Source organism: Lygodium microphyllum, chromosome 15, assembly GCF_053477565.2.
Source record: "Lygodium microphyllum isolate KBCC chromosome 15, Lygodium_microphyllum_v1.1.10, whole genome shotgun sequence".
NCBI classification, from domain to species: domain Eukaryota; kingdom Viridiplantae; phylum Streptophyta; class Polypodiopsida; order Schizaeales; family Lygodiaceae; genus Lygodium; species Lygodium microphyllum.
In genome coordinates, this window is record NC_141149.1 from 150,709,746 (window position 1) to 150,726,382 (window position 16,637).

The window sequence follows — 16,637 nt, forward strand, 5'->3', positions numbered from 1 at the left end:
CTTGCTCTCTAACAGCTTGCTCCTCTCTCTCAATGGCTGGAGTAGACTTCCACCAACCCCTGGAAATGTTTTCACTACTTGTATGGGTAAGGTTTATTAAGTGGCAGCCTTTTAATCCCGTTTTCCAGCATTATCCAACTTATTAATAATAGCACTACTGACATTAGTGGCTAATAAATTGGTCTAGGTCCAAATTTGACACCGAGTACCACCTAGTACTTGTCAGGCATAACGCATCACAACTTTTGCTTTTGACACCCATTGCATCCTCGAGGTCCTTAGCTTGTTACCATGAAATAACTGCCATGTCCATCAGATGTGCGAAACGACCTTGCACATTGATTAATATCTTAATTAAATGTTATCGGTAAGATTAGAGCGTCTCAAAATTTCACGTCCACCTGACAAGCCTCTCCCTTGAAATCCTTGCAATTGTCCTCGAGTGCACTACATTGTGCTAAAAGAAAAGCATGCCACATTGAAATTTTCATAAGGCATCAAAGTCGCAACATTAGCCACTGTTTTTAACCATGCTATATGCACCAAAGCTTACTGAAAATTTCCTACTTGTATAAACATAAAATAATACAGAGAAATAGACCAAAATTGTTGCGAAAAACCCATTGGATGCATTCATAACTCATGTTTCTCAATCATTCAAACTTCAGAATCACAATAAAGCATATTCTCAGTATAAACCATGGCTGAAACTGTCAATGGCATTTACTAACATGTTGTTGTCCATGGAACCGGCTCTAAACCATTGAAAACTAAGTGATTGCAAATTGATTGCAAAATTTGATTAGGAATTGATGCAAAACTGATCCCAAAAGTGACCATAAGTGGTTTTCAAACCGATAAAAAACTGAGCTAAAACTCATCAAAATTGAGGCAAAAGCTCATGTCAAACTGATGTAAAAGTTTAGTTTTAGCGCCTGGGTGAAACTCATACTCATCTGCATATATCTCATAGTGAGTAGTATACTGAGTAGTGACCTCATGGCAGACATACTATCAACATAGTACCTTGGATGCATGCTGAATACATCCGAGATTCACTACATACGAGAGCTGTCTACAATTGGAGAAGTGGAAGTGCTACCTCTCCCTTTAGCATCAGGCAATGCTCTGAACCCTTTCTTTGTTAAGCCTGACTAAGCCCGAATTGAAGTCGGTTGTAAATGAAAGGCATCTAGGTAAAGTTGCAACATCTGAGGATGGCGTGCCAAGTGATACTCTTCCATCCACTTTGCAACTATTGGTGAAACAATGTTGAAGCTTCACTAAGAAGCATATGGAAACTTTGCCTCTTAATTGTAGCTCTTTATTGTACTTGTCTCAAATCTCCACTAGGTTATAGGCCTTTCTTCTCCTTAAGTATTGCAATGCTTTATACTTTTACATTGTTGCAATTCCAACTTAACTAATATGCAACATTGCATCCAGTTGATTAGTCCCTCATGTGTACCTGACATGCTAGGAGCTCCAAATGCGTTATGAAACATTATTGTTTGCATATTTTGGACCATTGCAATGTGACTGTGCATGAGATTTTGCATACTACCAGCCATACTAAGATACATTTTTCCGTACATTGCATGTATTACTAGTTGCATTTTTCCTCGTGACACACATTATATGGAGCATTTGCATAACCAACATTAATATCACGAGTCCCAAACACAGTGGATTGTTTATATGGATTGCCAAACTTGTCACTTTGTGCCCCAGCATCATGCCAATATTACTTTACACATGGTTATGCATATTACGAGCCATACTCAGATGCATTGGACCTTGATCATCACGCATTGGTTGCTGCATATGATAAGGAGTTATGCCATACATCTCTCTATGCGGTCCTTGACCCATCATAGCATGGAAACTAGTGCCACCACCAAAGTAACATAGTTGCTCTATCATTGCTTGCATGCCTTGCTGTCCAAAAAGCACTGGATTGGCACTTCCAAGTTGGACTTGCATATATATTAATTGTTCCATTGGCATCATTTGCTTATTCTCACTATCCACATTTGGAACATTATACTATTGTATTGCCTCTTTTTTCGGTGCATCTTAATGTCCCGAAGCTCTTGGAGACAATTTCCTCTTGTTACCTTTGCTGGCCGCCTCCTTTAAGGGATCTTGCCTCAATCTCCAGGAACTTTGGGATACCCTTTGTTTCTTTAACGGCCACTCATATCTTTGGGACTCTTGCAGTCATTGTATCCGCGAAGGAGATAGGGAGAAGTGTGCCGAAGAGTCGTCCAAAGTCCTCCACTAACTGGCGGTACTTTACCGCCAGTCCGAGGAAAAGTAAAGTGATTGGGTGTTTGAGAAATCTGTTGTGGAGCTCAAATGGGTCCACTCTGAAGCTGCTATACCAGGGAACCATGTAGATGACCCTCTTCGTGGAGGCATAGGGCGAGCTCTCCATCAACTCACGAGCTGCATCCGCAGAGGTGAGTCGAACCATGAAGATCCCTCGGCTCATGAGGAGTGCCTCCACAATTTGCGCTATGCCAATGCGCAACGTGGAGTTTAGCCAATCTCGTAGCTGGGCTCTCGATGGGGAGTGTCCAATGACCTGACTAAAGATTGCTGATTCTTTCAACTCCAGGTCTGTGGCACGGACGACTAAGAGCTGTTCCTTAGAGAGGATGATGCGGAAGGTGTTTGACTAGGGGGCACTCGTAGAATGCATCGGCATCTGACTAGAGATTTCCACTGCGCTTCCTGCTGGGAATCTGCCTATCATGCTGTTGTGCTATCGGGGGGGGGGGGGGAGGGAGTTGCTGTAGGGAGGAGGGAGCTACTGGAGGTGGAGAGGGGGGGGAGGGGAGGGAGTTGCTGTAGGGAGGAGGGAGCTACTGGAGGTGGAGAGGGGGGGGGAGGGAGTCGATGGCGAGGGGGGGGGGGAGGGAGGAGTAACTGGAGCTAGGAGGTGGGTGGTGGGTCTGCCGCCAAGCAGGGCTAGGGGGCTGCAGGGGCAGCGGGGGGTGGGGACGGGGGCGGAGGGGGCGACGGTAGGCGGGTGCGATGGGCTGCAAGCGGGGGGCGACGGGCCACAGGCAACGGGCACAGGCGTGGGCCATAGGTTACGGGCAAGGATAGGCGGGGCGGGGACGAGGGATTAGTTGGGGGAGGGATAGCACATGCACGCAATGGGCAAGGAGTTCGCTTATCTTTACAAGTATAGATGCAATAGTAGCTTCTCAATGTTTCTCGCAATGAAACTCTGAAATTTCTCTTTATGGCATTCTCTCTCATCTCCCAGTCATCTCTCAAGTTATCTTAGCATCTTCTAGCAGTTTGAGCCATCAGAGAAAGAGATTTTAGTCAATCTCCTCTGTAAATCCTAATTGATAGAAGAAATTAGGGTTTGATTGAAACCAGCCTTCCTTCCGTGGATGGGTGGTAATTCCCTGATTATAACTTAGTTACAGCAGCAACATTTATTACAAAATTGAGAAATGCAAATTAGCTCACAATCTTGGACAATGGACACCCTGTTAGCCGCAAAATTGGCATCCCTTTTGATATTTCTTTAACTTAATTGAAGAAGAAGTTGATGTACAATGGGATTTTTCCAATCCCTTTCAATATTCCAACTTCCCTTGCTGTCCAAAATGACCGGCAAGTCTTCAATTTGATTTGCCCCTTGATTTAGGCAGTCAATTGGCCTTCACCTGCAAAGCAGACGATTATCTTTTCTAGGAAAATCCCCCAAATTCATTGATTTGCTGGTCCCTCCACGTGAATTTGATTGAAAACAGCTTCAATCTTATTGAATCCAAGTCTTGGAGCTTCCAATTTCTGGCATGCTTCCTGAGACTGTTGCTAAACTCTAATTTTTGCTGTAGATTAGGGTTTACAGTAGAGAAATCTGAAATTTCTCAGCCTTTGATGATCTCAATGTTGTAATCTTTGGAGCAAGGCTATAGAAAGGTTGGGAGATGAGAAAGAATGGGAAGGAGAGAGAAAATTCAGACTTTCTTAGTGAAGAACTAAAAAAATCAGTCATTTACTGTTGTTGCCTTGTCTGAACAGTTTGTAGATGCAGTCGCCTGCTACAAATTAGTATTCTCTTGCCTCTGGCTGCCTCAAAAGGTTCTCCAATCTCCTCTCTCCCTCTTGTAGGTTGAATGCACTAAATGCCTCTCTCCAACCTCTAAAGACGTTTTTTAGTCTTGCATGGATATTTTTTACAAGTGGCAGCTTTCTCAAATGGTTTTTTCAGCATTATTCTTAATTAAAGATTAATGTTTAGTCCAAAAATTAAAAATTAATTAAATAATTATTTTGGTGCCTAAAAAAATAATCTGGCCAGTCAACTCGAGTGTCTCTGGGCCATCTTTGACCATTAGATGTGCGTTAGGTACCATTAAACGCCAGTTCTCTAGTGTCACCAATTGACACTTATGGCCAAATCAATGACGTGGGCCAAGAACTGGCACCAGATACCACCAAGTACTTGTGCCATATAACTTATATTAACTTTTACCTTTGGAATCTCACGATTTCCCTAGGTCTCGGGCTCGTAAATTTACTCTAACTCGAGTTACACCTCACATTTGCGACATTTACTTAACCATGTGATTAAAAATTAATTCACATGTTAAGTGAGGTTTCAAAAATACATGTCTTTATGACATTGATAACCAAGTTGGGATGCATGCTTAAGACCTAGGACTTGAATTCCAACAAAATTGAGGAATTTAAGGGAGATTCAAGAGGCTAGCTAGCCAATATTAGATTTGGAGCTGAATTTGTCTTTCAAGGAGCAGGGTGAAGGCCAATCCCTAAGCAAACCAAGGGGTAAGTTGGTTTGGAGGCTTGCTAGTCAATTTTGACAGCAAGAGGCACTTGGATTAGTGGAGTAGATCAAGGGAACTTAGTTGTACTCCTTCCATTTGCAATATAAGATAAAGAAATACCGCAAGGGGTGCGAGTTTTGGGGTCAATAGGGTTTCCAATGTCCAAGATTAAAGTGATAAAGTGTACATTTTCAGTTTACGTGAATTTTATGCTTGCTGTAATTAAGTGCTTGATTAGGGGATAACCACCCTCTCCAAGAAGGAAGGTTGGTTTCAGTAGTATTCTATTGATTTGGGATTCTATGGAGAATTGGCCAAAATAGGGTCATCTTCATCAGATTCTCTTCTTTTGCTCTATTTATTGTTCTTGGAAATTTTGGCAGAGGACGGTTGTCGTGCATTATAATTGGGGGAGCTAAGGGGGAGATTGTTGTCATTTGTTGAGAGGAAGGTGGGCCCTTCCTATCTTAGTGCCTTGTTTCTTGTTTCTATCATCCAATTCTGTTCTGTACAGCTTTATTTGTGTTACGCTCTATATAGGAACACTATATACACTATATATAGTGGGTCTATATATAGCAGAGCAATATGTTGCTGATCATGTGTGCTGAAGAGCACGAATCTGGCATGCCAATTGTTTGTGGCAGATTAGGTGTCTTTGATAGTATTACACATCTGTCCTATTGTCCCTGTAACGTTTTATAGTCTTATTGGGGAGATAGTGTAGCATATATATAGCATGTGGCATCATTTTTCCCTTTATATCTGTACTTATCAGATGCGAATTGATAATTAGTTTGTTAGAGGGATCTGACCTACATGTCACCCATGTGTTTGTTCAGTTTCACTCTCACTTTGCAGGTTCATGACCATTGCTACTGGGGTTTCAACTCCGATCCCAATTGTAGTTGATAGGAGTTCATGGTTCTCTTTGACTTTGGATAAATAGCGCTTATAAATAGGTGTTTCTAGGAATTGCATTTTGAGTCTTTATAGTCTTTGTTTTCTGAAAAGTATATAAGGATTTTTGTGCTGAGTGTTGTTCTTTCAATCACCGACCTTGAGCTGTCTACACATATTATTATACACTAATTTTTAACGTTTCTGCTAATCAGGTTGGTAGGAGAACAGAGTCTCTTCAAGGACTTCTTGTACAAAGTGTGTGCGCCCCTTGAATTCAGCAAGTTGTTAAAAGCAGCAGACTTCCCAAATCAAGCACCGAAGAAAGTGCAATTGAGCAATAAAGACCTGATTGGTTAGTTCTTACAGAACTCATAGCTGCTTTTCTTTAGTTTTCTATTCTTTGCTTATTAACTTTTTGGTATACACTTGGTTTGTTCGTTTGTATTTTTGCATATCACCATGAAAGTAGCAATACCTTGAAATTTATATTCCATATCAACATTACATACCATTTAACTTGTGCTTATAAATATAAGGAGGTTTGACATGGCTTTGAGAACTAATGGATGATACACAATATATATTCCCCACCATGGTGAGAGCGAAGACACTTAAATGTCTTGCTGGTAATATTTTCAGCAAGTGGCAGAAACTTTTTAAACTTATCCAAAGCCTTGTCTTTATGACAGATTAGATAAACCCATACTCTGTGTGTGGCATCATCAACAAAATTAATAAAATATTTCTTTTTTCCTAGAGACAACCTCGGCATTTCACATACATTTGAATTTATCAACTCTAAGGGTGAAGATTTTAATGAAAGAGACTTTTTATGTGATGTTTAAGCATTCTTGCCAAAAATACAATGATCATAATGGTCAAAATCAGTATACCTTAAACATGGCAAATAACCCAAACAAGAAAACACTTTCATTCTAGTTTGACTTATGTGTCCCAATCGGCTATGCCATAAAGACACACTCGGTTGCTTGGTTATGGTGACAACATGGTTACGCACACTAGATATATGTAATGAATACAGAGTGTCACTCTTAGAGCCTTTAGCAACAATTCTAGAGCCCTTATATATCTTCCATTTGCTATTTTTAAAAGTGGACTGATCGCCTTCATCATCTAGTTGCCCTATGCTTATCAAGCTCTTCTTGAGCTGAGGTACATGCCTCACATTATGCAAAGGGAACACTCGACCATGCTGAAATGTCAATTGCACACTGCCAATACCTGCAATGTAACATTCATAATTGTCCCCGAAGTGGACAACACCATGTCTACCACCACTGTAGTCAGAAAGCCACTCATGGTGTAGTGTTACATGGAATGAAGCACTTGAATCAAGAATCTAGGTGCGCGTGCCATCATTAGAATCTACAATCAACGAGTGTGCACCAAAAGAAGAAGCAAAGAGTACATCATTGCCATTGTCACTCTCATAACTACCTATATTGACTTCCTCTATTTTCACACTGCTCTTCTTTGCATGTTGGCTATCATTTTTATCATTTTTGTTATCATCATTGTTTTTGCCTTTATTCTTTTCTTTCTTTCACTTAAAGTAATTTCTCTTAAATTGCCCTTTCTTGCTACGATGATGGCACTCCACATTTTTTCCACGAGACTGGCTGTATACTTTGTTATCAGAGTTGCCATTCTGCTAGGATGTGCCTCTAATATGTAGTGCATTGGAAGACTTGTTTGCTGAAATATTTTGCCTATTGAGCTCCTCGATGAGTAAAGAGCTCTCTACATCTAAATATAATAGCTTAGCATTAGAATTACTCATTGATATCCCAAAAGTATGCAAACTTTCATGCAAAGTGCATAGCAAGATGGCCTTGACTCCTCATCAATGTGAAACTCCAAAGCAATCAGCTGGTTGAAAATAGAGTTAAACTCATTGAAATGTAGAGACATGGTTGCACCTTCCTTCATAAGAAGGTCTATCCAAAATTTAGACCAATAAACCTTGTTGGCAATACTTTTCTGAGGATATAACTCCTCAAGTTGTTGCCACATATCATAGACAGATTTTGATTTCTCTATGCTGAAGAGCAAGGTGTTTGATACTGAAAGTTCTATGGTAGAGCACGCAAGCTCATCTAACTTATCCCACTCATCTGGATCCATGGTTACTGGTTTTACCCATTGTCTTTATGGGCTTCACTTGTTTCTTTTGCACCATGACATTATAGCACTGCTTTTGCCATATAGCAAAGTTGTGTGCACCCTTAAGCTTCTTAATGTGCAAAAGATTGCTGCTATCACTAGTGCCAACCATGTTTAAAAGTCAGCAAATATAAGTCCAATTGTCGCACAAATAACCAAGGTACAAAGCAAGTATCAACTAGCAATGAAAATTCAAGTAATTGTAGAAATTTTGGATTCACAACTTAATTTTCAGAGGTATAAAATGTGTGCTACAGCACACCACAAGCAATTGCAGCCGTGTCACAGGCTAATATATCAATTTCACGAGAAAGCCCCAAATTTTAGTTGCAATTTTTGTTCCAAGTGCATCCATGGGCAGAAATTGGATTCCCACGATCAAAAGCCCCAAAATTTCTCTGCTCAAACTGCTCAAATTACATCAAACATAACTCCCAAGTGGAATCCCAAGTCAATTTTGCCAAAATTTCACAAATTTTGCAAAAGCCCCAAATTTGTCCAAGGCCCAACATGCTCAATTTGCATAGAAATTGCATTGCAAGTACATACCAAGACCAAATTTGACCCAAATTTTGTAGATTTTGCAAAAGCCCCGAATTGTGTGGGGTCTAATGTGTCAAAATTTCAAGAAATTGTACTTGTCCCACTGCAATTTCTGCAATTACATGAAAAGCCCCAATTTCTGAGACTCGAGAGTGCAAAATTCCACGAGTTTTACTCAGCTGAAATCCCCAAAATTTGGGAGTAAATGCGTGCCAGATCCCTGAGATTTGTCAAGTTGTGCTTAGCGCATGTGATAGCTTGTAGAGCCCCCCAAAAAATAATTTCTTAAAAAAAGAGATGTTGGCAAGTTGGGCAGCATGTGACCTGCGACGGCTGCCCATCAACTGTTTGCTTGTCGACGGCTGCCCATCGACTGTTTGCCAGTTGCCACCTGCCTGTGTGGCCTGCACCTGCCTCTGCCTGCCACGGCCTGCCACGGCCTGCCACTTGCACCTATTTGATGACTGCTGACTACTTGCGCCTATTTACTAGACAGTCCGGTGACCTGACTCAGACTGACGACTTGCTGTGTCACAGCTCGGACAAGCTTTGGAAGTGCGGTCGAGATGGCCTTCAGCTTTGATACCAGTTTGTGGTAACCGAGAGGCTCAATGAAGGTTCATTATTTTGCAATGGCAATGGCAAAGAGAAAGAGAGAGAGAGTGAGCAACGGTACAGAGTGAGATGCAGGATCTGTGGGTACAAAGAGTTGTACCTCTTTTAGGTTTTTGTGATAGTTATATGTAAAGTACTAAAATACAAGTGCTAAGGGTGTGTTCACACCTGAGCACGTATAAAAGGCACAGTGGCCCTTTATTCCCAACAACACACCCATCCAACACAAAGTGGTTAATGAATTAATATAGAGATAACAAAAAGAGATGGTTGCCCTTTTAATGGTTGGTGAGTGCAGTTGTCACGTTGATCAATGTGACAAGATAGGGAAATATTGTTGTTAGCTCTGATTGTCTGTGTCTTATAGAATATACATGTACGGTGTTGAGGGGGCATGACTTGTTAGACACGTGAGACACTTGTGTGAACATCTAAGGCCAAACAATTTTTAGGCTTAGGCCAATTAGTGTGTGAACAGGGGCTCAGGCGTATTAAGTGGCGATGTGACAATCATTTACACACCTACTAAGGATAAATTAAATAATCAATAAAATAGACATGCAAAGGTGGCAAGTGATCACAATAGCTCCACCCATGTGTTTTCTAATTTGTTTTCTTTGCTAAATCCTAATTATCAGCTCAGAGCAACAAGCTTGATAGTCAGCCTATCATTGGTAGCAAAGCATGCAACCGATCCAAGATTGAGTGGAGCAGTCAATTTGCAGCTACGAGTGCATTAGCAGCAGCCATGACTATGTCTAAAGCACATGACTGTTCGAACAGCAGCAGACATTTGATCTGGGCAGCACGACTTAGATCTTGATGATGTGGCAGGCAGGCACTCAAGCAACCAATTGCCATGTAGCAGATGAGTACTTCAGTCAGACAATTTGAACAGGCAGTAAAGCTGGTCAGACTCTTCAGGGCACCTTTTCAAGACAACCTCACTTCAAGGGGGCTTATTGCCTTCATTTGCTTCCTTGGCAAATCTTCACACCTACTGGCACTTGACAAATGCTTGATGCTTTCTGCCCTTCAAAACTACTTTATACCCTCAAATGCAAGGAGGTGCTACTTAGTGAAGGAGTGTAGCTCGTCCTATAATTGTTTTGTAGCTGTCTTATTTGTACCACTTGAAGTATAGTTGCTTGGCTTGAAATAAACCCTTTGCTTGTCTATGAAGAAAGCAAGACCTTGTTAAGAAAGGCTTAATCAAGTCAAAAGTAAATGCCAATTAATGACAGAAATTATTGAGCCCTAGAATAGCCACAAGAGGCCAAAGAAAGTCAACTTTCGAAAGTGCATGTTGGGTAATCATAAACCTGTCCAACTCTATAAAAGGGAGCTAATAGGAGTCTTATACTGTCTAGATCTCAATCATTTGAAACTACAGCACCAACACCATCATCTCTTTATATTCATCAGTGCTAAATTCTTCACCCTCTAGCCGCTGTACTCTGTCCTTGTCCATGCAAGCTTGTCTTGCTGCCACAACAGCCTCTATAAAACCATGACTCCATCTAGAGGGGGTGCGGCTGCTCCAACTACTAAAACACAGGTGTTTGCTGATCATCAACAGTGTTGCATGTCTCTGACAGCTCCATACTGCCTCCATGTTCCTGTTGCTACCCAAAATACAGCCTGTGACTGCATTTTGTCTGACTATTTTTACTCAATGGCCTAACTGACTCACACTTCCACAGACAAAATGATGCTACCTATTGTACGACAGGAATAGAAATGCTTCACAATGCCACTCTCAGCTTGGCCCGTTCTGATTTCCATTTGTGAATGAAAAGGTAATGGCAGATATTAGTGCCCTTTTTAGTATACGGGTGTGCTAGAGAATACTGGGGTTGCTGCATAATAAGCAGATAGGGCCCACTGAATCATGGATGATCCCATCCTTTCTTCTTAAGTTTAGTTTAAAAAAAAAAGATCTTGATATGCTGGTGCGTATGGTTAGAGAACCAAAGGTTTGGGATGGATTCAGCTGGGTGAGAACCGGTGTGCCAGCTCTCATCTTTCAAATTAGTCGTTACGGGGTCAATGAGCTAGCTTGTAGCTATGAGAAGGATTTCCTAAGACTGGCATGCAGTAACCACAGTTAAAATGCAGCCTCTATGTCAACACACACAGTTTGCTGCTTCTGCACTGCCGCAGACTGTCCATGCCATTTTGGTACTGCAAGAGACAGCTTTTCTGCCACCAAATGCAATGTTTGCTGCCCCAGATGGCTATTTATAGGGCCCAGGCTACAGTCAAAACACAGGTTTCTCTTGCAGTTCCGTACGCCTACCTTTGAGTGCTTGTTGCCTAGTCAAATTGAGAATTCGTGTGAATGATGACACACTCCATTTTACTATTCGCGAAAGTTTGTGTGTCCAATGGACAGGACCTCTAGTTTGATCCATCTTGTCTTGTCTAGTTAGTCCAATATCCTGTCCAACCTAGTCAGATTGCATCCAATGACCTTTGGCACCTGTGGGTCAAAAAGTGTCCATTGAAGTAGACGCTTTGGGTGGCTGTTTCCAAACGTTTGCAAATGGTTTTAGACTGCTTTAGCAGCTGACTAAGGGCTTCCTCTCTTGTAGACACACACACATGGTGGCTCTAGGCCATCATATATCTTAATGAAAAAAGTACAGGATAACAAGATTACAAAGTGCATGGTGGCTCTAGGCCATCATATATCAACCAAATACAATGGATTCAACAAACAGAAAAGGATGAGTGTGCAAGAGGCACCTCGGGACTAGATGTTGGGTGTAAAGGACCTTTACGCTCCCCGTGTATATATTACTTCACACACGTGAACTAACCCTAGCGGGTACAAGTGTACTGTACCCTAAGTATAAATACATTATTTTATTCTTTGTGTGTACCACACTGGTACACACCTATTCGTCAACTCACTCTCACACTCTCTCACTGTTCAGCACCTCGATTAATGTGCGTGCTCTCTCTCTCTCTCTCTCTCTGCTTCCGCTCATAGTCATTAAACTGGTATCAAAGCACGACGGTACAAGCCGACAGTGTAGTCGTCATCATTGGGACTGATGGATCAGATGGGCTGTTGAGGAGCAGGCAATAATCGCAGGTGATAGGAAGCAGTAGCAGGCGACATGATAGGCCAAGCCGCGGGTGGCAGATCATCGGGGCAATAGGCACACGTGACCGGGACCAGGTCGATGGGACAAGTGGGCTCCAGGTCTGTGTGAGGCGGACTGCTCACAGCGGGTGCTGTGGGGCTCCAGGTCAGTGTGAGGCGGACTGCTCACAGCGGGTGCTGTGGGGCTCCAGGTCAGTGCAATAGTGGCAACGGGCTGCTCATGACGGACGACAGGTGCCAGCGGGGTCTTAGGTCACGCGACGGACTGACAGGGCTGGACGGGCACGTCCAACACCCAAACCTCCCCCCCCCCCCCCCCCCCCCCGTGCCCCCCAAACCTAGTCTAATTGCATCCTTTACCACGTGTGGGTCAAAAAGTGTCCATTGAAGTAGACGCTTTGGATGGCTGTTTCCGATTGTTTGCAAATGGTTTTTAGACTGCTTTAGCAGCTGACTAAGGGCTTCCTCTCTTGAACACGCGCGCGCGTGCACACCCGCACCCGCCCCCCGCCCCCCCCCCCCCCCCAAAACCCGCCCACCCTCTCTCTCTCTTCTCCCCCAAAAACAGGTTCTCTCTCTTTTATAATATTCTCCCTCTATTCTCATTCAAATTTCAAATTTCAAGCTCTCTCTTTTTTTTTCTCGTAATGGGTAAATTATATTACTTAAGGAAAAAAGTACAGGATAACAAGATTACAAAGTGCATGGTGGCTCTAGGCCATCATATATCAACAAGATACAATGGATTCAACAAACAGAAAAGGATGAGTGTGCAAGAGGCACCTCGGGACTAGACTGGCACAAATGCTCAAGATGGTTGAGTTTCTGTTGCATGGGCATGGGGCCTTTGCTGCCAATGTCTCCAAAACACCATCTTCAAAGAAGTCTCCTAGCACCGCAAAAGGACTGGGCCTTTGAAGTTCAGCCTGCAAGGAGGAAGGTCCATTGATAGCATGGGATGTAGAACCTGGATACTCGCAATCCGATGGAATGATGACACGACCAGTAGCATCAAAAGGCAACTGAGTTGGGAGGGTCATGGGAGCATTGTTGTTGTTGCTCTTTGGGGGGCTGTGGATCCTTGGGAGTATAGAAACTTGAGCAGCCGATGCATTTGAGGATTTATCTTGGCGATGTGAATAAGCTCTCTCTCTCCTCTCTCTTTCTCTCATATTATTTGCCACTAATGCACTTGTTAGTCCTCAAGCCCTCAAGAGTGAAGCTCTTTCTCTACCTCAAGCTCTCGAGCTTTCTTCCATTTAACTTTTGAATGCCCTACTTCCAAGCTCTCTCCTACTGCCTCAAGACTTTAATGTTTGAAGTGTACTGTTTTGAGTCTCAACATTAAGTGTAGGCCTTAAAATTGTGTGTTTTTGCATCAGACGTAGCATTGCAGATATGTTCAAGATTAATTAGTTGGTTCAGGATTGTACTAACGTCGGACAGTACTAATTGGACACCAACAGACGTAACAACCTTGTATAATTTGTGACATCTTCAACTCTATCTTCAGCCCTGTGACCTCGTCTTCAAGAGTCCCTACCTCCTATGCATCACACGGCCTAGACTTGAGTCCCCGACCCTTCTTTGCCCTATTTCCTTCGAGTATCCCTACCCGATTGCATCCTTGTTTGCCCTATTGCCTTTTGGATCAAGGCCTTAGCTTTTGCTCACTCTCCTTGCTTCTGCTCAACTCCTTCAGCAGTTGCCTATTCAACTACATTGTGCCTTGCTTATTCAATTTTTACATTTAGTTCCATCATCATTACATTTCCATTGATTATATGCTTTTGAGCATTCTCTTGTTATTTGAGTTTTGTGCACTTGATCATAGCCCACTTATTTCACAGACAAAGGAAGACATGATTTCTTTTATAAGCTTGGAATTATGATGCGTTTCCCACTTATATTAATTCGGAACTTCCCTAGTCTTCGTTGGGATGTCCTTAAATGGTTGAGAATTCCCCGATATTTAGAGAGCCCCTTTATATGAATTTCATGCTAAAAGCTCTTTTGGGGATATCCTTATCCCCCACCCCCAATTGCAACAATTAGTACAGCCTTGGTAAAATATGATGCTGGTGGCTTAGCTTGAGCTTAGTTGCTGATTCCTTTAGTAAGATGGCAATCAGCAAGGTTGCGAGTCAGGGTTTTAAAAAAACTACTTGTTTGATTCTATGATTGTAATCTGGCATTCATTAAAAACGTTTCCCATAACTTTTGATTATTGGAGAGTGGTGGGTTTTAACATGGATAAGTGAGCTCCCTGATGACTGCTTGTTCTTTCTTTGATTGAGAGGAAGAGTGTCCAATTGTTAGTTTCACCTACGATCAATTGCAAGTAGGTGCATGAAACCATAAATGCATTTCAGAGAGCGTGCTGATACTTGAGGTTTTCCCATTAACAAACTTCATAAGGAAGATTGCAGACTGGAGAAGAAGCAGATCTATGAGTATTATGTGTAAGTTACTGGTGAGAAAGCATTTTTTGGTAAACGTAGACATCAGCTAGGTGGCAAAGTCTATGTTCTAGGTAGCAAACATAGTGTCTGCTGGTTTGGCTTGCAGGGCCCATTTTTTTGCATGCATGTCCCTCATTCCCTCGTCTAGCTACTCAAGATCAAAGTGAGTTTGTTGTGGCTCGAAACTGTGGTTGTTTGTGCTTGATTTGTTGTGTATTATGTTAGCAAACCTAATTATTCTTTGATGATGTTGAAGGTTGGCTCTTGAAAATGGAGAACAAAGAATTTCAGGAAATCTTAAACTGGGTTACCTCCAAGAAAACCCAGGAATTTGGATTAAAGAGTCCCATCTTCGACGGTGAGGTCTCTCCAGTAAGCAAGGCTGAAGGCCTATTTTTTGTAGATGTAACTGGTGGGAAGATGGAAGAAGAATATAGGCCAGATGAGATCTCCAGCCAGAGAAGTAGAAAGGACAGGAAACGGAAAAGAGGGCAAATTGTTTTCCATAGACATAAACCAGTCACTGCTCATGATATAGGAACTGATTCTTTTGCAACAGAAGTCTCGTCAGATGAAGACTGAGCATCAATGCAGGCTTGCAGTTTTTTAAATTAAAAGAATCCTCAAATGCAAATGTACTCCTGTTGCTCTCCTTCGCAGCATTCCAGAGTGTTTCCCTTCATTTTCGGAGATCCCATTAGCTAAGGGTTGATGCCACGACCATTTACCTGTTAATAGCTCTCAACTTTGAATCTATATGAAGATCTTGCAGTTTAAAAAAAAAAAATCCCAAAAGCAAGTGTCTCCTGTTGCTCTCCTTTGCAGCATTCCGGAGTGTTTCCTTCAGTTTTGCAGATCCCATTAGGCTTGAGGCCACAACCATGTACCTGTAATAGTAGCTCTCCTAAGCTTGAATCTATATGAAGATGGAAGAAACAGAATACTTAAATCTGAAGGTGCTGGAAAATGCATGTGCCATGTGCACAAATCTATGCACACAGCCAGCTTGTCTTTTGGTAACATTATTGTTCTAATTTCATTGGTTTACATAGTGCAGTTCTCAAATGTGCAGTGCCACACTAAAGAGGTACTATAATGCACAGACAGCTTGTCTTTTGGTAACATTAGTGTAGTTCTCAAATGTGTGGTGCTGCACTAAAGAGCTTTATAATGTTAGGCTCTCTTGATCTGATTCAATTTGTAATTATTGTAGAGTGGAAGTCGCAATGAATGTTCAAAACAAATATCTATGGTTGATTTTTGAATTGTTATGTGGTTCCTTATGTTCAAATCCAATGTCTTCTCTGGTAGAGAAAACAAGCATCTGTCTTGAAATGAGCCAACTTCAAAGTCATTAATACCAATAAAGGTTAGTTGCCTGACGCATGCACGTCAATATTTGGTTTGTGATTTATGCTTGAACTTTCAAGTTGTTTTACTGAATATTGAACAAAGTGATGGAGGAGTGTTCTTAGATATAAGGCTTCACCTTTGGATGTTCTTACAAAGAAAGCTTTGAATTTGTTATCCTCTAGCTCACCTTTGTTCAATATTCGGAGCAGACTTTTTCCATTTGTATGTGAGTTTTAACTTGGAATTTTAGTAGTCAAATCATTACACTTGTATGGATAACTTGCCATGGAATGCTACGGCAGTCCTTACCCTTACATGTAGAGCTTTGACTGCCCCCTACATGTAAGGCTTGCCATTGAATGCTGTTTACATGCAGAATATGGTTTGTTAAAGCTTACCAACGATTCATGAATCCTCTTACGTGTGGAGGTGATAGTTTGCCTTATCCATTGTATGCGCTTTTAAGTTCCAACTTTCCTCCTTTTCCTTGGCTCAATTTACTTGTTTCTGGAAGTGGCTGACACACATCCCACTAAGGTCACTCACGCGGCATGGCGCCCTTTTGGCATCCAAACGGTTATGGCCACCCATCCACATAATCCCAACTCCCTCACTCATCCCATTGCGACAATATATTCTTTAGATATG

The 16,637-nt window shown here is 41.9% G+C and overlaps 1 protein-coding gene across 3 annotated transcripts in view; it reads left to right on the plus strand.

The window, feature by feature from the left end:
* Positions 1-15,701, plus strand: part of LOC148025219 (uncharacterized) — a 63,760-nt gene extending 48,059 nt beyond the window's left edge. The window contains exons 4-6 of one of the 3 annotated variants that reach the window (XM_087695014.1): positions 5,933-6,072; positions 14,547-14,647; positions 14,743-14,799. In XM_087695014.1, coding sequence (XP_087551140.1) covers positions 5,933-6,072; positions 14,547-14,647; positions 14,743-14,784 — 283 coding nt within the window. In that variant the 3' untranslated portion in view covers positions 14,785-14,799. Of the gene's footprint in view, positions 1-5,932; positions 6,073-14,546; positions 14,648-14,742; positions 14,800-14,892 lie in introns of those variants that run through there. The other 2 variants (XM_087695012.1, XM_087695013.1) reach the window with 2 other exon arrangements.
* The last annotated feature ends 936 nt before the right edge of the window (positions 15,702-16,637 follow it).